The 23,449-nt window shown below is 42.7% G+C and overlaps 1 protein-coding gene across 1 annotated transcript in view; it reads right to left on the bottom strand.

Annotated features, from left to right (window-relative positions):
- disp1 (dispatched homolog 1 (Drosophila)) overlaps positions 1 to 23,449 on the bottom strand; it is a 91,353-nt gene that overhangs the window by 15,912 nt on the left and 51,992 nt on the right. Inside the window, 1 exon segment of the mRNA XM_054618872.1 lies at positions 11,047 to 11,740. Coding sequence (XP_054474847.1) covers positions 11,047 to 11,699 — 653 coding nt within the window. The 5' untranslated portion in view covers positions 11,700 to 11,740.

The raw sequence follows: 23,449 nt of genomic DNA, 5'->3' as shown, positions 1-23,449 counted from the left end.
GAGACGAGGACACAGCGCTGCATCGCTCCCTCTGTGTGCTTGCAAGAAAGGTGTCATGTTATGTCAACGTTATGAATGAAGTTTGAACTATTTGGTACAGCCCTAGTTATTACCCATGTAGCCCTAACACCAGAAAGAAAGACGTCCGCTCTCGTTAGGAAAAATAATGTAAATTCGACTATTTGGCGATTCTTTGGTTATGAACCAATCAACAGAGGAGAGCCAGAGAACTTTAGCAAAGTGATTTGTAAGCAGTGCGATAACTCATTTGGGACTAAAGATGGAAACATCACAAATCTCCGCTACCATCTTAAAACTCAGCATCCAACAGGAAACACATGTCTGCCTCCGAATCCATCCACAAAGAGCAGCCGGACCAAAACGCCTACCATGTAGAGCCATCAATCCTCAATCATCAGCGCTTTTGTAAATGGGAGACTAAGGGGCGGTTACTACCAGTAGATCGATGGGATTCATTGATCCAGCATGCCCTTGAGTAAAATAGTGCTTACTGCCAATACATTGTGGTCACTTATGGATATTGCAACATACATGCCTCCAGTGTGTCTCTCTTCTGCTTTTGAGAATTTCGTGTGTGTGTGTCTATATATATATATATATATATATATATATATATATATATATATTCAAAGTCACACCTTGTGATGAACAATGTATCTTATAACAGCCAATACAAACTACTTCAAATAATAATAATAATAAAATAATAATAATAATAATAATAATACACATATACTAATGCTTATGGACTGCAGTGCCATAAGATCCGGCCTGTGCCCGATTCCTTGATCGTCTGCTGACTCAGACCCTGCCTTTCACTTCACACTGATTGTTGTTGATCTCATCCATTAGTAGAAAAGTTAGAGAAGGAAGGAATGTGACATCCAGATTTTTCTTTTTTGTAGAAGGTTCATTTTTCAGTCTGCACCACTTCCCTAACTCCGTCATTAGCTCATTGCCACGCACAATCAATCTATTTTCCATTCTGCTTTTGTTGTCGTCGCTTTGGGTCTGACTCTGGGTCGTCTGAGGACACGATAGCTGAAGGGGCACCGACTTCAGCTATTTTCTTTCTATATGTTTTCCTCTCATCATTTGCCTTTTTTCCTCTACCAAGGAGGTTATGTTTTCGGTTTGGGTTGTTTGTCAGCAGGGTTACGGAATAAACAACGGCCCAATTTTCATGAAACTTGGTGCCGCATGGACCAAGGAAGAACCAATACATTTTGAAACAGATCCAAATCACTATTGTTAACACTGCAGCATAGCGCATTTAGCCTATGTTGCAATGTTAACTCTCCAAGTGCCCTTAGAGTTTCTAACCGATATCTTTGGTTTCAGAGAGCAGCTGTGACATCTCTGGTTTGTCTGGTGATATAAAGACACCTTGTGCCTCACAGTTGCTGCAGTCTCATTTATCAGTTGTTACTTAAAAGGGAGATCAAGCGTATCTCAAAGAATGGAACCAAAAAAGGTGATACGTGATGCTATTTTGACCAAGATCATTCAAGGAGACCTTATCCCGGTTGAGGCCCTGAGGCTAGGAGCCTAAATGATGATGGCTGAGTCAAAGCCTGTCCTCCCTATTCCATCAGAAAGACACTGTGTGTGTGTGTGTGTGTGTGTGTGTGTGTGTGTGTGTGTGTGTGTGTGTGTGTGTGTGTGTGTGTGTGTGTGTGTGTGTGTGTGTGTGTGTGTGTGTGTGTGTGTGTGAGAGAGATAGGAAGGGAGAGTGCTTGGGGTGGAGGAGTCTGGAAAATTCCATGTTGAGGTTCACAAAGTGCAGGGGAGGAAATAGAAACACAGATAAAAAGTGGTTCATAAGTAAGTCAAAAAGCTGCCTGGTTCCTTAAGTTTCAAACTCACTAAATACATGTACGTACTCTCTATTGAACTCTAGAAATTTAAATGAAGTCTTAACTAAACATTGAGAGTCTTTCTTAATGAACATAAACTACACTTTAGCTGAATTTAATATTCCCTTTAAAGCAATATTTCACTTTGGTCCTCTGTAAATGTTCTGCAGGCCCATAATCAACCCCCCCTTTGTTTTAAAAGCTGGTCAAATTACTGTCTAACATTAGGGAAAAAACACAGTTAAAAATGAGAAGTAGAACGGAATTATTAAATTGATTGACAGAAAATGTGTTGACAATATTGGTAATTTTACCTTTTTTCTGACATTTTATGGACTACATGACTAATTGAGAATGTACTCTTCACATTACTCTTTAATTTAAAAAAAAGCAATGAAAACAAATGTACTGCTATTTATCTTAGGGTCCAAGAAACTTGAAAACCTGAGTTACATCTATGAGAGCACTTCCTGAGTATTCATACTATATTATTACATGGCTAAAAAAACAAATGGATAAATCATTTTTTACACCGTTCGAAACACTCTTAAAAACATCTGGGGATTTCTACAGTGGCACTTGAACTTGAACCGCTAATTCACTGGCTGACTGTGCTGCTGTTGCACTCACTAATTGACTTGCATGTGGTAGAGCTGGTTAGGGTATTTTAGTCTGGTGACGATGTTTTTGGTCCGTTCATTTAGAGCAAGACTAAAGGCTTGTTCGCACCACTCCAATTTTTTTTTTAATAGCCCCTGCTCATTTTATGTGTTGGCTTGCTGCAGTTGCATCAACAGATAGCTCCTGTTTTGGCCAAAAGTACTGAGCCTCATGTCGATTAAAAAGGTTAAGCAGAATTGAGCTCAGTTTTTTTTAAATTCCAAAGTTATTTAGGTTTTTGTTCAGTGACAGTTAACACCATGTTATGGAGCTGCCTGCAGCATGTCTACTGTTGTATTTTGTGCATACAGCCTGAAAGAATGTAACATAATGACTGTCACTTATTTCAAATTAGTACAACCAGTCGGTAAAATATTTATTTAGCTGGTCATTTAAGTACGCCCCGAATGGATCAGAGACCACAAAGCTCTAAAAAAACCCAAATACACTGTGCTGCAGTCTGGACACATGTAGTAGTTTATCTCTTTCAAAGTGCTACGATAATCTCAAGCAGCCAGCAGCAGCCAGCCATCTTTATCCAGCTGAGGCCTGGCTAGCTTATGAGAAGTTATGACAATGTCCTGCTCCCACCGGGCTTTGATCCTGCTTCATGGGACAGCGTTGGGCCTTTGATCTAGGATGGCTATCTTTATGGGCTTTGCTTCAAACTCAGGAACTATACTTTTAAACCCTGGGGAGGGGTTGGGGAGTACAGAGAGAAATAAAGATAGCTTCAAGAAAGAAAGAAAGCAGGGAAACTGAGTAATCACAGTGGGGGAGGGGCGGGACAAATACCATGAAACTAGCTTACTCCTTGAACTGGGCTCTGTCCACCTTCAGCTGTCGACCCAAACCATGGTCCTCGCCGACATGTCTCCTAGCTAGGCCTTTTGCCTTCCACCAAAGATTTAGTAAACTATTGATTAGTTGATTTAGTCGACACATATGTAACCAAGACTCACACAAAAACACAACTTTACATATTTTGTTTAACAGAGATGTGCTCGTAAGTTTCTTAAAAATAAGACATTCAGAATGAAAAAGCATTTAAAAAGAGTAATCCACTAAAGAATTCTTAGTGAAGTAAAAACGAAACGACCGATCGGGTGCAGCCCTACTCCGCAAACACAAAATCTCCTGAATCCACTGGACCGGGGGATCCGTCCTCTCTCCCATGAATTCATCAGCCTTCCCTTCATCCAGAGCAAGTATTCTACAATGTGCTGACATTTACACTTACAAAGCTCCGGTAGCTCTCCAGCTCAAAAAGGTTGGTGACCCCTGGTTTAGCAGTTACAGGACCAACAGCTGGCTGCCTTCTCCCACCACACAACACCTCAAGATGAAAGCTCCCCTGGTGTGGAGAATTTGAACACTAGAAGCTCCACGGAGCAATGTGGCTCCTTGTTTTGTTTGTATCGCATGCATGTCAACGATATACACAATTAACAAAAAAAAGGGCAGTCAGGAAATGTTGCAATTGCAAATATGGGTGCAAATACTGCATAATTTAAAATGTTTTGTAAATGTTTAAAAAGGAACCATTTTGCTCTAATATCAAAAAATGTTGTTGCCACGTTACCACGGACCACAGTCATTCTAAATGTAAGCTGAGTCGGCGTTACTCAATAACAGTAATTTTGTTCGGACACAAACTCAAAGATAGAGCATGAAATACAAGCCAAGATATAAATTATGGAGTATAGGGAGAGAAATGACCGCATTAAAATCACTAACCAGTGCACGACATGTAAAACAATCACCCCAGAAAATCTCACAGAGAAAGCAACCACATACTTCTCCTAAACCAATACATAGACAATCATATGTTTCCTAAAAAACACCAGCAAAGTCAGGCATGCTCTTTTTGGATTAAAAATGTCAGCACGCATCATCCTTTGCTAACCTTGCAGCTCCTACAGTGCAGAGAGGATTAGGCGTGCGGGATGTCAGTAAATCTCCTCCATCCATCACCCAGCCGTCACACAAGCCCCAAGAGCCGCACAATATACACACACACACACATAGCAACACGCTCGGTTTTTTTCCAGACGCAATCTCCCCATCTCAGTTGAGTTTAACACCATGTAACTGGGGCTATTGACCAAATGTTTTCTGCACATTAAAAAGCTAAAGCATGCAGGCTTTTAAAAAGTCCCTGTATTATGTTTGCAAGCGCCTTAGCTAACTACAGCAACCTGCTAACACATCTACACACGAATGTAGTTCTTTTGCGTCCAAAATGTTCTATACATATCTTGAAAAAAAGACAGAAAAGGGCAGATCGCTGCACTTGAATAAAACCTTCTAAAAGACACTTCTAAAAGTATTATTGTGAACTAACTTGATTTCAATAACAAACTAAATGACTTGTGTTTATATACAGTGTATATTCTTTGTAAAGGTTCAGACCACTGCGAGGCCTTAGGTTGGGCATATTGGCTGGTGTGTCAAACACTTGTTATTCTTTATAATGTGCAAAGCCTTGTCAAGCTGACACCCTGGAATACAGAGCACACAGATCACTTTCAGATAATGCCTTGCTGGTTGAGGCTTGCAGCTGTCTGAAGAGGAAAAAGAAAAAAGATTCTTTTTAAATTTGGGCAAACCTTGCTGAGAAATAAATGACAAGTCAGCTGAAGAAGCTCAGACAGGTCAACACTATGCAGACATACATGGTCTGACCAAAAAAAAAAGGTTCCGACCAATCCAGCTGATAAAAAGTTGCTCAATTACGCATGATGAACTGCTTCACACTATTAGGTTGTCATGTTTTTATACAGCTTCATAGCTCCCAAAGCACCTGGCGCCTACAAATACTGCACGATCCAAACTCACAAAAGCTGACCTTTCCCTGAGACGGCGTCGGAGGGAGTGAGACAGGAATTCTTGCTATCTGACAAGGCGTGAATCGAGAACCAAACTGGTGGTTGCCATAAACAACGGGAGCTGTTGCGAGAGAGGCATCAGGGAAGAGGTCAGAAACATTTAGCTCCAGGAGAGCAGAGCGTGAGCGTGTGCGCGGGGGGGTTAAATACCCGACGTGACCCCCGGATGGTTGAGTGTCAGTGAAGTGTTTGGTGGCTGTGTGTGCAGGGTCATTGGTGTGCAGGTAGAAGCAGGTTACTTGAACCTCAGGTGCCCTGGAGCTACACGTTATCTGTGCTCTGCTTACGGAGGTCTCATTCTGGGACTGCTGCACCATAAGTGTGCTCTCAGGGCCTTGAAACTGTAGCTACGATCCAAGTGTGCATACTTAACTCCAGATTAACGCTTCTGGACTGTACGCTCTGGGCTTTTTGCTCAACAGCAGTTAGTGGTTGTCTTCCAAAAGCAAAAAAAGAAGAAAAACCTTCTCAAAATGTCATGTCACGTCTATCCTGGCTAAAATAACCCTGTTTCACAAAATTATCCAAATAATCAGTAAATATGGATAACATTCTTAAAATGGCACTCAAACACACTCACAAGTCACTTTGCCTTAAATTTAATTAAGAATAGTGATGCCCCCCAATAATACGGTAACCGGTTCTAACATGGTAAAAATCCAGAGTATCGATAAGGTCTGGAGTTAACGGTTCTGCTATCTGTACTTCAGAAGTTCCGGAGAGAGAGAGAGAGAGAGAGAGAGAGAGAGAGAGATCCAAAAAGAGGCTACATTTGACTCCAGCAGAACGATGCCATATGGACAATACAATATAATCAAAAAGAACCGATAAGAGTATAAATAAGGAACAAAGCCGTATATCCATAAGAACACTAGTAAAGATAATCATTTGCGTCACACATCCTTTAAAAAAAAAAAAGCAACAATCAAGGATAAATTAAAAATAGTCTTAAAGCACTTAAAACTGTCCTGTTAATGGAAATGGAACATGATCAACTTATGCGAGTGCTTTTTATTGCCAAATGCTTTCTTTTTTATTGAACCATCCACCCCAGCCTTAAGCATACGTACTTGTATGTTCGAACACACATTCGTTGGTACAGTGTCCCAAACAACCAGCCGTAGCACAGAGGAAATGGGATCCAGCTCCCCCCCAGTGCTGTGTCTTAAAGGCTTTCACCTGGAGCCTTTTTAAACCTGCTGGCACACACTGAGCTGACCTGGGCCAAACAGCTGACATCCCAAGGACACAGTGTTTCCGTCGGATCCTAAATAATGCACATAAAACAGCTCCGAGAGATGATCTTACAGCGGAGACGCAGACGGGCTCTTAATACTTTAAACAGATCCAGAGGGGGAAAAAAAGACACATTAAAGACAGAGGGCTGAATCTGCTGCTTTTTGGGCCGTTTTCAGCCACTCTACAGAAACTGCTGAGTTTTGCCTTGCCTTCCCCAAAAAGATTTGCTTTACTTCAAATGTGGGTAACACCCCGAAAGGCTTTTGATCGCTCTCAAAAATAGAAACATTAGGAAACAAAGCATGAGCTAATCTTTGTAAATGGATTAATGCTTTGTGAAGCCGAGAACAACGGCATAAAAATCCCCTGTTGTGAAACGGACATATAAAAGGTCTCGCTTAGGAGCTAAAGTTACGCCTTATCAGGGTGTGTGTGTGTGTGTGTGTGTGTGTGTGTGTGTGTGTGTGTGTGTGTGTGTGTGTGTGTGTGTGTGTGTGTGCTGTGATCACAGATGTAATCCCTCGGCTAATCTTGCGGATCGCGGCCCAGAGGCCGGATCAAACCGATATCTGACACCATCTTGTCTGACTCCACACCCTCAAACGATGGAGGGATCTGTAGTATCTTGGTTTAGGTCCATGTGACTACTGCCCAACTGCAGCAAGCACACAGCGCCGGAGTAAAAAGGGGTTCAGGGCAAAACTACGCAAGTGAGACAGGTCTATAGTTTCCTTACGTCTAATCTGACCATCTGACTCACACACATACACCGTACAGGAAAGTGGGGGTGGGGGAGGGGGGTGCAGTCTTGGAGGGAACCCCGGGCCCCGTAATTCAAACCTGTCATCGCTGAACAAGAGGGACCTGTTTGGTAAATAAAGAGAGCGGTTTCAACATCGGAGACGCAAACGTCCCGCGCCACATCTGCTCCCCATTCTGATGCGGAACGGGAGACAAGAGAGGTGGGAGGGAGAGGGCGGGGGGTGAGGAAAAGAGAGAGACTTATTAAAGTGAGAGAAAAGAAGGGGAGAAAGAAAAAGCTTAAAGAAACGGAGAGCAGGGAGATGAAATAAGTGCATGTAAGCAGCTGCAACACAAGCTAGTTTTGCGTCTCTCTGCCCACCCAGAGTTTCATTTGTGCACACTGGGTTTGGTGCGCTGTGGTGAAACCTCAGCTTTCAACGCCACCCACAGCGTCCCTCCTAATGAAAATTATGAAGGGAGATCCGACTTAATTTCAGCGAGGGGAAAATTCCACGTCGAGCAGTAAAGAACTTATAAAAGTCTCATGCAAATCAGATTCGCCACAACGAGCCGCTGCCATTAAATAAAAAAGGAGCTGACATGAGTAAATGATGACTTCTGTGGAGACGGTAAATATAGGATTATGCAAATGATTATGCAAGGCATTTAAATGGCTCCAGTTTCAAATGCGGTGGAGGGCCTGTGGTTTTGGTGTAAAAGGGAAAAAAACAAGTCGCTAAATACAGATCGCTGGAGGGAAAGAAAAAAGAGGTTTGCCAACGAATGAGTTCAATGCTAACATTCTGCTTCTGACTGGAGAAGGCCTGGTCGCCATGAGCGTGCTGGCATGCAGGTTTCATCTTAGTTCAAAAATAAAAATAAACTTGCATGATTCCTGTTTAGTGTTGTGAATAAAATTTGCTTTGGCTGTAGCATCCCGACAGCCAGGAGGGTCTAGGAAACTAGAAAACTGTAAACTAGAAGCACCGCCTCGGCGTGGCTTGCCTCTGCCAGCCAACTAGTCATGATGCCTTTCACATCCAATGGTTGTCCAGAGTGTCATCACTTCATCATTTTATCCCTTTAGACATTTGTGTGTCATAATAAGGATATGATTTCTAGAGTTATGGCCAAAAATGTGCTTTTTGAATTCTCAGTGACCTTTGACCCCCGCATTCTAAATCAGTTCATCCTGAGTCCATGTAGACGTTTGTGCTAAATTTGAAGAAATTCCCCCCCAAAGTTGTTCCTGAGATATTAAGTTCACAAGAATGGACCAGACAGACGGATGGACAACTTGAAAAGCATAATGTCTCCGACCACGGCCTCACCGGCGTGGGGGCAATAGAACAACACAAAGAGGGAACGGTATTACCACAAACTGACTTTAGAACACCAAACACAGTCCTCTGTCGTCAACGGTAGGCCTAAAGCTGAGCTACTGTGCGTAACGGAGCTGATCAGATCTCCACACATGGGAGCTCCACTGGTTTTCAGAAGCCTGTGTTTAGGGTGACGGATTCAGCTTCATTTTAATTGCAGTTTGAATAAGGTTAAGACAAAGAGTTTCACTGAACCTTGAAGTATAAAAGACACAACTAGAAAGTTGTCGCAGACATTACAGCGGACAACCTCAAGGCTAAACTAATTGATGCTGTAGAGACTTAGTGGGACGGTGGCTGCATGTGTCCACGACATTGTAGCTGCTAACTCTCCCTGACGGGTGAACTGAGGACCACGTTGCCCGTTTTGTTCGTACACTGGAAGCTGGTGATAAATGATGGATTTATTGCATATGTGCATCGTTTATCTTTGCAGCTGGACGGCTTGTGAGCTACTTTGACCGCAGCAACCTGCACGCAACGCATTTAACCAGTAGGTAAATGGTTAATGATCGGTTAATGGGGGTCCGCTATCGGTCTGAATTTTGTATTAGGATCCCTAAACACAATACACACGCTGTACTGCACTAAAAAATATCAGTCTTGGGAGGACAATTCAATTCTGGAACTAAATGTCCGAAGGGGTTTCTTCTGTTACAATTAATAAAAACCAAAAACAAGGCTTGTAGCATCACATTCATTCAGACTGGGTGGCTTATTATGGCTTGTTTGCTCAAACATACTCCAAGTTCTTTGTTTTATTGATTTCGGCATTTCTGGGAATAAGCGGTTGCCTGCATGCTCTTTTTGCTCTGCACCCGTTTACGCCTGTTTGGAGCAGAAAAGACAAAATATTCCTTGAAATCATTGAGTTTTAATTAAACGGCCCAACTCACAAATTGTTGCTTTGTGCCATGACAACTCACAAAAACCTCCAAAAAAGGGGAAAAGGCTCATCATTGACTTCCATCATTGAGCGGCAAACTCTCATCTGCTGTCATTCTCCCGACATGGTGGTGTGACCCTTACGACCATTACTGGCGGCAAACCGTGACAGGCCTCTATTTGGAGAACACTGCTGGTAAAACAACCGTTCTGCATTCCTCTAACATATTACCCGTATGTATCGTAGTAACCGTAACCACCTCCCGCTGCATTCCAGGCCCAACATGATCCCTAAACATGGATGTGTCATGTCATTAAGCATGGGGGCACAGGCAGGCAGTGATGGGGGCCTGCAGAGCTATGAGAGGCCCTCTGTTGCCCCAAACTGGGAATATGATTTGAGTCACTGAATACAGTTATCCACACACATACAAGCAAACACACAGTCAAGCTCAGTGCAGAGAAATATACGCTCTCTGGAAGTGGAACAAGCATGCAAAAACTGAGCGCGCAGTAAAGCCACGGTTACACTCGTCATTTCAAACTTTTGTCATCCCATCATACCAGGACACATTAACTGTCAGGTCTCTACGCTCACAGAACGGATCCGGCTCACATTGGGATCTGATCAGTCGGACCACGAGGCGAGATGGCCTGGCTCTCATTGAGTTTGGATCTCAGTGAGGTGTGGACGGCAAGTGGACATAATACGGACAATTTATCAAAACATAGTTCTCCATCTTCTCTTATTGTTTAGATTTTATAGGAAAATGTGTTTATCACCAAATTAGTTAAGCTTTGTTAGCGGCTATTCGTCAATAAAACAAGTCTTCTAAAAGGGAGGAAAAGTAAGCAGTGAAAATACCAGGGGACTTTTATTGTGAAGAATTTATAGGAAATGAAATGTGTTTATCACCAAACTAGTGAAGTTTTGTTAGCGGCTATTCTTCAATAAAACAAGACTGCTTATACTGCAGGGAAGACGAGTAAGCAGTGAACTCAACGGGCTGCTTTTATTGTGAAGGCTTTGTAGGAAATAAAAGTAATTGACAGCTGCTCTTTTGACACAAAATATATCCAATCGTTATCCAAACAGACAGGTCTCCTTGAAGTTTTAACTGCCGACACACGTATGTGGAAACAGCTGAGTTCCGATCTGGCTCGTCGGTCCCACATTGAAAAGGCCCCCGCCACAAACAACAGAAAAACTTGACCTACAAGACACAACACACACACACTAATGGTGTCTCCGGCTGATCTTAGATCAGGGAAATACCAGAATGCTAAGAACAAATCCCTCTTTGTTTGGCAAACACATATTGAGGGATGCTGTTTAATAAACCAAGGTCTAAGCCCCTCCCTCCCCCGTACCTGATTCCAGGCGGCTGGTTCTGGAGGTGCTCCTGCCAGCGCTGGTGGTGGTGGTGTTGGAGACAGAGCGGGGAGGACGGGTGAGGAGGATGGGGGTGAGAGTACGTGCAGGCAGAGAGGCAGCACGGGCAGGATGGAGGGGTCCCAGGGTGGGGGACGGAGCCGGACCCCGGGCCTGGAACTGGATTCTGAAAGAGCGGGCACTCCTGCTGTCCACAGGGGCAGCATGGGGCAGAGTGGAAGTGACAGTGCTGGCAGCAGAGGGGCGGGGTCTGCAGAGAAGGGGAGGAGGAGGACGGGGAGAGGGTGGAGGAAAGGTTGCGTTTGGCCGGTCTCTGGGAGTCTGTGAGTGCCGGGGAGGAGGCGCCAGGGGAGGACTGGGGAAGGTTCCTCAGGGAGCCGTTCTGTTTGACCACGCTGCCATTTTGGCTGGGCCGGTTGGCCCTCTGAACGACGTGTGATCTCTGTTGTACTTTAGACGGTGCGGTGGCCGCGTTCTCATCTCTGTCCACTACGGAGGCGACTGTGAGAGGGTCCTGGCCGCCGCTGACCGGTGTGCTGGGGTTCGAGGGGCCGTTTCCGTTGGCGCCGAGAGGATGGTGCCCTCCATTGCTGAGGGCCAGAAGGTCGCCACAGGCGTCGCTCAGGGCCATGGTCCTCTCCCAGAGGGCCGGGCAAGGACACTGTCACTCCTCTGAGGAGAAGGAAACAGGAAGAAGAGCTCTGTTTAACAACAGGTAAAAGATTCATCTGTAATCAATGCTATGTGTCGTAAACAATGAATAAATACAAATTTAACAATAACATGCCAAGAATTGGGCCTTTGGATTCCGTTTCCGTCTTTATGCCTATTTAAGCTAAGTGTCTTTTGTAGTCACCTTTATGTTTATAAGACTTGATCTCATATAACTCTGGCAGAGGAAGAGCATAAGTGTATTTCCCAAACTGCTGAAATATTGCTCTTAACAAATTTGATAATAGGATCTATTTTTTCCGGCCCTGTATGCGTTAGCTGTCCGGAATAGGAAGCGTTGATCTGAAACAAATGAGCATTCATCTTGGGATTGGACACACGGCTCCTCCATACTGACACAAGAAACTATATAATATGAGAATGGCAGACAAATGGTTGTTCTTCGAAATGTCAAACCCAAGATTAAAAGAGATGATGAGATGCATGTGTGATCTGTTTATGTGGTATCCAAGTAAAACAAGTAACTGAAGGTCAATTTCATAAGAACAGGGATCCTTTTTCTTTTAGACGGGATGATCTCATAAAAGGCCAAACAACAGTCCTCAGGAACTGAGCAGGAGAGCTGTTTCCATTCAGAGTGGTTTAAGAGAGGGACCGACACTGGAGGAGGGAAATGACAGGGCTCCAGTATAAGCACACAGTCAGCAAAAACTTGTTTTGCAAACTGAGGAAACACACAAATTACATTGTGGATGCAAAAACATTTATACAAAAACAATAGCATTTTCAACTAGGATTTGTCAACACATGAATTACCGCTCATTACTTGATGTGCGTGGTCTATTTTGGCACTAAATTGATGCAACGTAAGGAAAAGTCTGTTCTCAAAAGTCCCAAAATATGCACTTCACCCACCAAGACAGAGATCAGAGTAACTTTCAAGCAGCTGCTAAAGCAGATAAAATATGTTTCACCCCTTATTTTTTTTTTAAATCGGCTATTAATCCACTTTTCTTTACTGGAATTGACTGTAATGAGAGTTCCAAAGCGTTACAAGAGTCGTAAGATGTCAAGTAAAGACTACAGTGTAATGAAAACCCATGCAGATACTGCTGCAAAACAAAAGACAAAACAAGACAGACGCCTGCCCACTACAAACATTTGGCAAACTGAACTTGTTTTCTGTCTCCTCATCGGAGTCACAACAGTCACATCAAATAGGGGCCGTTTCAGATCAATATGATTTACCGAGCGTGAACGCGACCCGGCGTAAATCTTGGGTGTTTGTATGGATTACAAAAGCGTGAGACACTCCTGCATTACGAGGGACTGCAGAAATGGTTCCAACAGAGTGAAGTTAAAAACAGGAGGTTCACGTTATGCTACAGTTTCAGCCCCTATATGTGCTTTCGGCTACAGTTACAAAATACTCACAGGAGACGGGGATGGGAAAATGGGATCGGGCATTTTTTTAGTAAAGTAAGGGGAAAAGGGTGAGGAAAGAAAGAAAGAAAAAAAAAAGATGTGTGGGTCTCCGGCTTTGTGCTATGATATGCTTGACACACTTCAGAAGTGGTTGAGTTGTGTTTCATAGGCAAAGCGGGGTCGAGGTGGGCCGTGTCATTGGAATAGAGGATAAACTAGAGCACCAAGGTGGAAAAAAAACAGACATGAGCCTGGATGACAGAATCAAACTAGAGAGAGAGAGAGCGAGAGAGAGAGAGAGAAGGGAACGTAGTCTCTGTGACGCCGCGAAATTGAGAATTAAAAGTGTGTCAAACAATAGTTTGTGTCTGTGTACAAAAAAGAAAACAAGAAAACAAGAAAAAGGTGTGGATAACGAGAGCCATCAATGTTTTATGCCTTTAATAACGGATCAGCATCGTCAGTATTAAGTAAGAACTAAGTATTCAAATCTGCCCGAGGCCAAATACCTGCCTTGACATTACGGTCTGACATGCAACAATGCCTCAAAACCTCCATCACTGCACACAAGTCAAGGCACAACCATTGGAGCCTATCGTATTGGTTCACAATATTGATAATGATTACAATCTCCCAGTCTGAATTTCACATCTGTTGATCACAACTGAAACAAATGGTGTCTGACACTCTGAATATGTATACAACACTTAGATTACTTGCATTTCTATTCCCACTGTGTAGAACTTTCAAATCGTCACACATTTGAGTTTGCGTCAACATCTTTTGTGAATAACTCTTCTTGATGCGTGAAGAGCTAAGACTATCTGCGATGCCATCAAGAGATAGACTGTCGACTGGAGGCTGGTGACGTGGAGAGTGTTTCAGATGCTGCAGACCTAAACTGATCACTGCGGCATTTTAATAATGCAACCATATCCCGTGAAATATGATTCCTTTGTATGGTCACAATGCCCACTCAAAAGGACTTTGATGTCACATATTTGTGATCTTGAATGGTTTTCTTACGAAAATCTAAAAGTACACACCTTGAGTTTTATCATAGCTATTCACTTTACGCTTTCAAGAAACTGGAACACTCTGAGGTTTTCATTTCAACCAAAACCATGAACCCCAGAAAAACCCTTCGCCGCAGATGGATGTGCTTGCATCCGAGCGCCAAGCGACACATCGCGTCAGCCTGTTTTACCCTTACACTGAGCGAAAAGATGCTGCGTATGTGACCGATGCGACCTGCGACACCTCAACATGAGCAAGCAGTGAAACCTGAGCATGACGGCCCCGTCGGGGTCGGGAGTAGCTGGGAGGACGGGGTGGCGTGGAGGGAAGGGGGAGGAGGAGAAGAACAAACTCTGGAGCCCACGAAAAAAGGCTCAGAATAGCAGAGCGCTGAGGGAAACCCAGATGAAGTCATTAGTCTGGCTCCCACAGCTGTCAGGAGGCTGTCAGGATTTAAAGAGCCTGGATGGAAACAAGCAGGCTTCATGGAGATCAAGAAGGGGAAAATAATATATATATAGAGAGAGAATGGAGTTTAGAGCTACGGAAATGTGCAAACAAGGCTGCTGTTTGAGTCTGAAGGAATTTAGCCTCGGCTCTGTGTTTGCGCATGAGTGTGTGTGTGTGTACAAATGCCGAGCGTTGACAGGCAGGTGAGACATCTAGGGCAGACTGTGCGGACACAAGCAGGGTCTTGTGTCTCGCTTCAAAATAACGACCCACTGCAACTACGGCAAAAAAGTCTACCATCGTTCCATGTGTCAAACGGAGAAATTTAGATTGTGTTCTCGGTCAAAGAGACGCCAGAATAACTGAATTAAAGCACATTAGCATTGCCAGAGAGCAGCCTGGTAGTGATTAACTGTTTACAGAAGAGGAGAAGGTAATGCTAACAAGTAAGTGAGGGATAAAGGAGCAGTTTATCAAGCAGTGGAAGTTGGATTTCCCCTAACTTTCTGTACATCATCCTCTGATTTGTCTAAAATGTACATCTGGATTGCTGTTCTTTAAATTACAGAATTTAACTGTTAGAATAACATTTAAAATCTGCTACAACATTTTTGATATGTAGTGCAAGTTTTTAAAAGTTTATTGTTAATCAGTGTTCCATATCAACATGAAGGTTAACATTAAGCTTAATTGTTACACCACATCCAAATTTAAATCTCCATCAAATATGTGATTTTATTCAATCCAGACAGGCAACAGTACAACGTACATTGTGAGAGCACTATACAAGAAGGCTGCCATCCTTATGAAAAACAGCCACATCCAAGTGGAAATCATCAACACCACCAATCCTCTACCAGTATTGTTTGTCAATCATAGGCTGAACAAAATTTTGCGCATAAACTAATGTGTAATATAAAATCAGAGGCTGAGAAGGGTGGGTCTCTGAGGGATTAAAAAAAAAAAAAAAACGGCCACGCAACTTAGAGGGCACCTCAACGCTCTCAAAAAACTCTCTTTCACAGTTAATGCTAGTATGTTGGTTAAGCTACTGCGCTGCACTACAGCGAGGAGTCATGATGTCAAAATTCAACTTCACAATATAAACGGGTCTATAAAGGGTCTTTGGTTCGGATTGGCTTTAAACTTTGATTAAAAATAAGCCTGAAATGAAGCGACCTTGAATCCTTAACAAATCGCTCCCGGTTAACCCAACGGGTCACACACTCTGTCTAGACTTCCATATGTGATGAAGTGTCATTTCCCCCCTCATTTTCACCACAAAACCTGCAGCTTTAAGGGATTACTTGTGTCAGTAAGGATAGCCACACTCAGCCCCCCCCAAACCACACCAGTCCTTGCTTAGAAGAATTATTTAGTGCATAACCAGGAAGACCAAGAACCCAATGCGCGTAAATGATTCCAAGGGCAAGCGGTTTTGGAATAACGCAGGTGATGACGAAGTGCTTCTTCCCGCCGTCTTTCATGTGAAGTTTATGATTATGGGGTGTGAGACAAGGGAGAGACCTTGGGCGACAGGCATCCTGCATCCCTTTAATTAAAGCTAATAAGCAGTAATTACCAGGAATCAGTCAAGAGACGCCTAATAACCACATTGCTTCTAATAATAATAATAATAATAATAACATCAACAACAGGCAGAGTTGTCCCTGCTGCGTACTCACATGCTAGACATGTCTTCAGGACACACACTCTTTGACGTGCTTCTGGTTGTCAGGAGAGATGGTGAACATATTTGACCCCCTCTGGATGCCTTTTTCCTCACAGCTGGGCTGTTAAACATTCCAATTAGGCCGAGCTGGCTCAAGGCTACAGCCGGGAGTCTCGAGGTAACTTTGTTTTTTAGTTTCTTATCATTCCACCAACCCCGGTGTCTTAATAATCATTAGGATGGCAACTAAATTAGTGAAGCAAGTATTAGGGGAATTGATTCCTTCCATTAGAAGAATTAGAATATATGTATGAGATGCTGCAAGGTTTAGGATCTGCTTTACACACTGGTACTACAGAATGACAGATAATGTAGAAGATCTTACATGCAATACTTACATCAGTGTCATTCTACCTGCAGGGAAAACAAGGAAGACGTAAGACCTCGGTGGAGTGATGTGTGTTGGTAAACTCACTTTAATTTAAAGTTTGGCTACTCTTTTTAATGGCTGACATAAATCTTAATGATAGTATCATTAACTATGAAGTCAGTTATAGTAGAGCTGGGTGAAATAATTTGAAAATGAATTAAGAGATTGTAAAACGAGATTGTATGCTTATGCTTGGGATCTATTAAGATAAGATAAGACTTTCCTAGATTATAAAAGGTGTTGATTTCCTTTAGGTGCCACATAGAAACAATAGTTGTGTTCAGGGTAGCATCACCATCAGCTCTATGCAGAGAGAAACACGCTGAAGGGGAAATGGATGAAGTCCCTTTGACAAACTCCTGCATCTTTGGTTTTTCTCGCAACTTCTCGACACACACACGCAGCTCACAGACTTCCACTAAAAAGCAAAGTCACCGAAGTCCGGAGAACCCCACCCCCCCGTCTGAGGAGCAGCAGCCGGCCAGTGTTCCTGGTTTCCTACCGTGTGTTTGGTGTCTCCGGAGGATCCGCAGAAAACACGCGGCTCTTCGTTACAGCCAAGAAAAGAAAAAAGAAAAGAATCCCTCGTTTCAATAAATAAAATGTCCCGAAAGCGCTGCAAAAACACACAATGCACCCCGTTAAATAATGAAGGAGGAGAGAGGGCTGTTTCTCGTGGGAGTGTGTCCTTCCAGAATGACAAACACACCAACACAAGCCCGGACTCTGTGCTCTCTGTCCGGGGGGAAGGAGGCAGGAGGCGGTGGAGCACCGATAGGACGGTCCTCTGTCTGCCTTTAACCCGATCACTGCCACACTACAGCTTCAGTTACACACTGGACGAATTAAACAGTTTTTAATGTAACTTATCCTATTCGTAGTAGTTTGTAGCACTTTCTATATTTGGATTAGTCTGTTGCAATTATTGTTTTCGTAGTAATCTGCCTCTGCACTATACTTTTGCTCTGGTTTATGCTTTAAGATGCTTGTTTAAGAAAGGAGATGCACTTATGACTTCTGGTGACTAGTAGTTCTCTTGAATACCTATGTTGAATACACTTCCTGTAAGTCGCTTTGGATAAAAGCGTCTGCTAAATGACTGTAATGTAATCTGGGTTGTTTTATTATTCACAATTATGGGTTAAATGGGAGTTTATTTGCCCCAAAATTGTTAAAACACTCCATTATGAATGTTTTAGTCTATAAAAACAAGCTTATTTGAGAAAAAAAGGGCTGTTTTTGGACTGGAATTTATTTAATTGGAGGAGAAAGTTGACTTCTGGTGACTAGTAGTTCTCTTGAATACCTATGTTGAATACACTTCCTGTAAGTCGCTTTGGATAAAAGCGTCTGCTAAATGACTGTAATGTAATGTAATGTAATATAATGTCACAAGTCTGATCCAAGCCGTGTCTTTAACCTGGATGAAGGAGGTTAATGAAAGTGTGACGTTGAGGATGTGTTTTGTTGCCTTGGATGAGGATAGAGAGCATCTTTAAAGTAGTTATTAAACTGAACCTAGAAGAGCAGCCAACACATGTGAACAGTAATCTGTCATTTAAACAAACACAATGGTATCTACATGAAAGAAAACATTCGCAAGAGTTAACTAACTATTATCAAATTTAAAAAAAAAAATGTCAATTAATTCAACACATTTCACCTGGACCGTTGCTAACAAGAATAGGCTATTTTATGGATATGCTAATAGCTTAGCTTACATTAAAAACAAACCAGAGAGAAAAGTTAAAGTGTACTCTTAACAATAATTTTGAAACTCTTTTAATAAGGTCTTCTATCAAAGCTCACCTGGTTCAACATCTAAAGCAGTGACCTGGATGCTCATAGCCCCAGTATGGGCTACTGTTGCTAGTCTTAAGATAACATTACTTTATGGGACCTTCGTCAATAGTTATTCGAGTTTGCCTATAACATCATTTAAAATAAATCTTATAAATGAAAGTACAAAAGTTGGCTTTCAACCACCCTACTTACAGAGATAGTAAACAGCCTTTAATTATCTGAAATTCGACCACATAATTCCTTAATAAGGCCACACCCGCTCTTAACACATCAGTATACTTTAAATTACAGATTACTGTTCACATGTGTTGGCTGCTCTTCTAGGTTCAGTTTAATAACTACTTTAAAGATGCTCTCTACCTCCTCATCCAAGGCAACAAAACACATCCTCAACGTCACACTTTCATTAACCTCCTTCATCCAGGTTAAAGACACGGCTTGGGTCAGACTTGTGACATTACATTAAAATTGCAGCAGATTTTTTTTAATAATTAGTGTGCACATCATTGAAATCATTGATAAACAAATATTAACCAGTTTCTGTATTTTCAGACACCGAAAATATGTACTAACATGAAAAAAGCTTCCAAAAAGGGCATGTCATCGCTCATGTGATAAATGTGGACGTATAAGTGTGTATTCATGTTATGTCCTATTGCCCGTTACATCATAAACGGTGTAGTTTAGAGCAGAGTGACTTCCGTAATGCCTTTGATTAAAGAATTATTCAAGATATAATTTAGGTGGCAGAGTCTACATGGCACATAAAATGTCTTCAAAGCCAGGAAACGTGCACGTGATACATGCATTATTTAATTTAAGACCAAGTTTGTCCAACACAAGTTGAAAGCTCGTCTTGGACATAAACGCACAAATCACTTTCAAAGTGAGTGTGCCATATTAATCTTTTAGTTAAAGCAGTGGTCCCCTGATTTGTTAAAAAAAAAGAAGTGGGTCCTCTTTACAGACTGAAGACTCTACTGAAGATGCATTTCCTCACAAACAACTGATTCGTCTCAGCATTGGGGGGGGTTATCACAGGGAATGCTGGGAAGGCAGAGGGCCGTACCTGGCTTTAATTTCAGCTGTCCACCAGGATTAGGACACAGTTCATATAGCAAGCTGTAATCATCTGCAGTAGTGGGGCGCTCTCTCGCAGCTGCCCCCGGGGGGGGCGGGGGGGCAGTGGAAGCCTTGGCCATTTAGTGCTTTTGTAGTTGCCTCTAATAACAATAACCTGGTACTAATAGGTTGTGTAGAGCTCATAGTGTTGCATTGTGCTTTTCTACTCGTCTGCAAAGAACAGAAGTTGAGCATTTATTGCAGCTGGTGTTGTTGATTCTTGCATCACTACCATTGTCCAAGGAGAGAAAACATCTCGGGTACTGACGCAAACACACTTCATAACCCGCTGCTGTGAGGGAGCCGCCTGTGAATTATTACACAGCCACATGACCATGGCCGGTTGGCTCAGGACAAAGATTGCCCTCCTCTGAATTAACAACACACAAAAACATTTCAGCTCTAGCGCCGCTGTCCAGCTTCACACCTCCACCAACATCAACACTGAGTCGATATGTGGCGTTAAATTGCGTTAAAGAAGCCGAGTTTGGCTTCAGCCGGCCAGCGCCGAGGTCTGCCCGCATGGAGCTAAAAGGAAGGAACCACATCAAAGGCCGCACTGTACCAGGAAGGACGGAGGCCCCGGTGAAAGCCCAAACGGCCCCTGGGATGATTGCACACAACTCATCAACGTGACAGGTTTAGCGGACAAGAAAAAAAAGCAGGGGGAGAAGAGTTAAAGAGGGAGGGAGAGACGGATAGAGGAAGACAAGATGTTTCTGAACCATTTAAGGCTTTGGCTTAATACGTCTTCAAACTTATTGCTTTTGAATCGGTTTTCAAAAGGCTAATTCCAATACGTCGGGGTTAGAACAACTACCTTTCCCCTTTCATTGTGGATCTGTTCATGTGGCACACGGACGTGCAAACCCAGAACAGAAAGTTGTTGTTTTCTCTCTCCGCCCAACAAAGAGGGACCTCGAACAGCTGCAAAAGATACAAAATAAAAAAGGACAAAAACAGGGAAGGGAAGGAAAGAAAAATCGCTCCACAAAAAGCTTCGACTTGTAAGTTTGAACATGATCCAACTCGTTGTGTGATTTGAAAGCACATTAACGGTGATCTAATAGCCGAGCGTTTCAGATGCTGGATCGTAATGTGCCACGACGTATTGTGCAGGAAGGCGGCAGGTAATCCTAGAAGCCCTCAGAGCATTGCGGCTACCCCTGCGTGTGATAGTGTCTGGCTAACGAGAAAGAGAGGGAAAGAGGGAGACGAAAAAAGGAAAAGTGAGACTTGAAAGAGTGTATTCAAAGAGTGTATGTGGATGACTGAATGAACAAAGAGAAGAAGAAAAAGGTGTGACTATAACTGACTGAATAAGAGAGTGAGAAGGAAAGCAGGCAGGCGCTCAAAGGCAGCACTGCTCACATCGCTCCCTGGCTTCTGTAGACCTGGGATGCGGAAACCAGGGAAACCTTATCCCTTTAACACCTCCGCGGTGAGGACGGACATCTCCCACCCGATTAGCACTGAGCCCCCTGACGTCTAGCCGCAAGGGCACAAGGGTGCTGTGGAATGGCTCAAAAACCTCAACGAGAACTAATGTCTTAGTTACCCTGCATTGAAATGCAGGAACAGGAGGCCTAACGGAAGTGATCTTCATGAAGTGAAAACACACTGTGAAATGGTTAAAGTTGAAGGACAGTTGAACGCCGTGGTAGCTAACTGTGAATCACAAGGTAGCCCCGCCCTAAAGCATACCCTGCGTTATGGTCTATTGGACTCTAAAGGGACCATCATTTACTAAATCTCATAGACTTCTATACAATCAGACTTCTTTTTCAGTCGCTCCCTGCTGGCCATTAGAAAGAATGCAGGTTTAAGGAACTTCCACATTAGCTTCACATTTCAGAATCGCCTATGAGCAACTGGTGGAAATTATCCTTTGACAGTATATTGACATCATACTAGCAACATTAATACAGTTTTAAATGTCTATATCTGTAGATAATGTAAAAGACATGAGAAAGGTTCATATTTATTTATTTATTTTTAAATAAAAAATGAAAAATAAAAGCCATCCAGCAGTTTTCAGTGGACTGAATCCCTCATTAATCAACAAAAGGCTTTTAGACTGAAATATTTGCAGGGCAGTGAAAATGTAGTGACTTGCACGACTCGATAAATTAATAGGAGGACCAGCCTTTAATTGTGGATTGTTAATATTATTTCCAATAAACACACGCTTATTAACCACATTTTGTCTAAAATGTATATTCTATTTTAATGAAATGAAACATTCCATAACTGATGGCCATTATAAGAGATGTGATCTATGTAAAAAATAAAGGGCCGACAGCAGCAGAAACACTGTCTGTGAGGCACCAAACCCGTGCGTCCTGCGTTAACGGGATATTGTAGCAGTCACATGCTGCTCACACAGGCCGTGTTTCTGCGTTGTTAGTTCCAATTTAATTCCTGCCGCTCTGCTGTATTCTGTAAATCTGATGAATCATAGGTGGAACGCTTGATTCAGCACTCATGAGGAACCATATGTTTCACACATGTGCACATGTTTTAATTTGTTGGTTGTTGCAATGTTTCCAAGCAAAGCAGCAACCGTAGGCGCATCTGCAGCTTAGTGTGGATGATGTTTCTTTAAAATGTGCAGTTACTCTCTAAATCATCTGGCTGTGCCATTTTAAGGTGTGACTTTGCCAGTCTGTCCAGGTCGGAATTAAGTGTTTTCTGTTCTTTTACCAGTGATTTTGATCCCTCTCTTAGTGCCCAGTCAAACAGCGTGGCACAACAAAACTCATACGTTCATAAATAGCTGGTGCTTTGGAAAAATGGTGACGTAGCGATTCCTGCAACCAAACCGATGACTTGTGTAACCAAACTATTCCCTCTGCAGATCCGGAGCGCCGAACAAGTGAACGTAGCAGCCATGTTGTTGTGTTTGAGCAGAGACATGCTGCATCCAGATGACCTTTCTGTCTGTTTCTTATCATTTTCCTTTCACACACACACAACACAGAGATTAAAGAAAATGACAGACACAAGAGCAAGGGAAAAAAGAGTGAGAGACGTTGGCTCTGACTATAAGCGATTGGCAGAGCTGCACTCCTAGTCAACATTCTTCTCCAAGGTGTTGACTGGCAGCTCCAAGGTGCAAATGACATCACAGCCACATGTTTGATTCACAATGCTCAGCAGGTGCAAAACCCAAAGGCGAGGATACTTGTAGATTTGAGGATGATGAAAGGATTTAAACGTGCTGTGATTTGAAAATAATTTGAGAGAATGAAACAAAGCGTAGCCAAAACACCGTCCATTATACGTCACTACATCGCCAGTTTACACACACAGCAAAGACCTGACAGAGCCGAAATGATCTGATTAAATGAAAAGGAGACCCTTTTAATCAGAATCATTTCTCACTTCCCCTCTCTGACAAAAATATTGTGATCACAGCTAACCAAAACGACTAACTGTTGTGCAAGTGACAAGCTGATTTCACAAACACACTTCACGTCTGCACAGTAAATAATTGTATTACTCGGTACTCGGGCGTCTTTTTTATTATCAAGCGATGGCAAGATAAATTGTCGGGATAACATACAAATCAAAAGGACTTGTTATAGAGCTAGCAGCTCTGCACTGCTGAGCTAAATGCTAACGTGAGCATGCTAACCGGCTCACAATTACAATGCCAACATAGTGATGTTTAGCATGTATAATGTTAACCATGCTCACCATTAGTTGAGCGCGTCAAAATGCTAACATTTGCCAACAGTGCAAAAACACAAAGTGTAGCTCAGGCTGATGGGAAAATCATTAGTTTTTA

This window comes from Anoplopoma fimbria, chromosome 18 (assembly GCF_027596085.1).
Source record: "Anoplopoma fimbria isolate UVic2021 breed Golden Eagle Sablefish chromosome 18, Afim_UVic_2022, whole genome shotgun sequence".
Classification (NCBI taxonomy): domain Eukaryota; kingdom Metazoa; phylum Chordata; class Actinopteri; order Perciformes; family Anoplopomatidae; genus Anoplopoma; species Anoplopoma fimbria.
The sequence above is the reverse complement of the archived record's forward strand: the minus strand, read 5'-3'. Positions and strand labels throughout refer to the sequence as shown.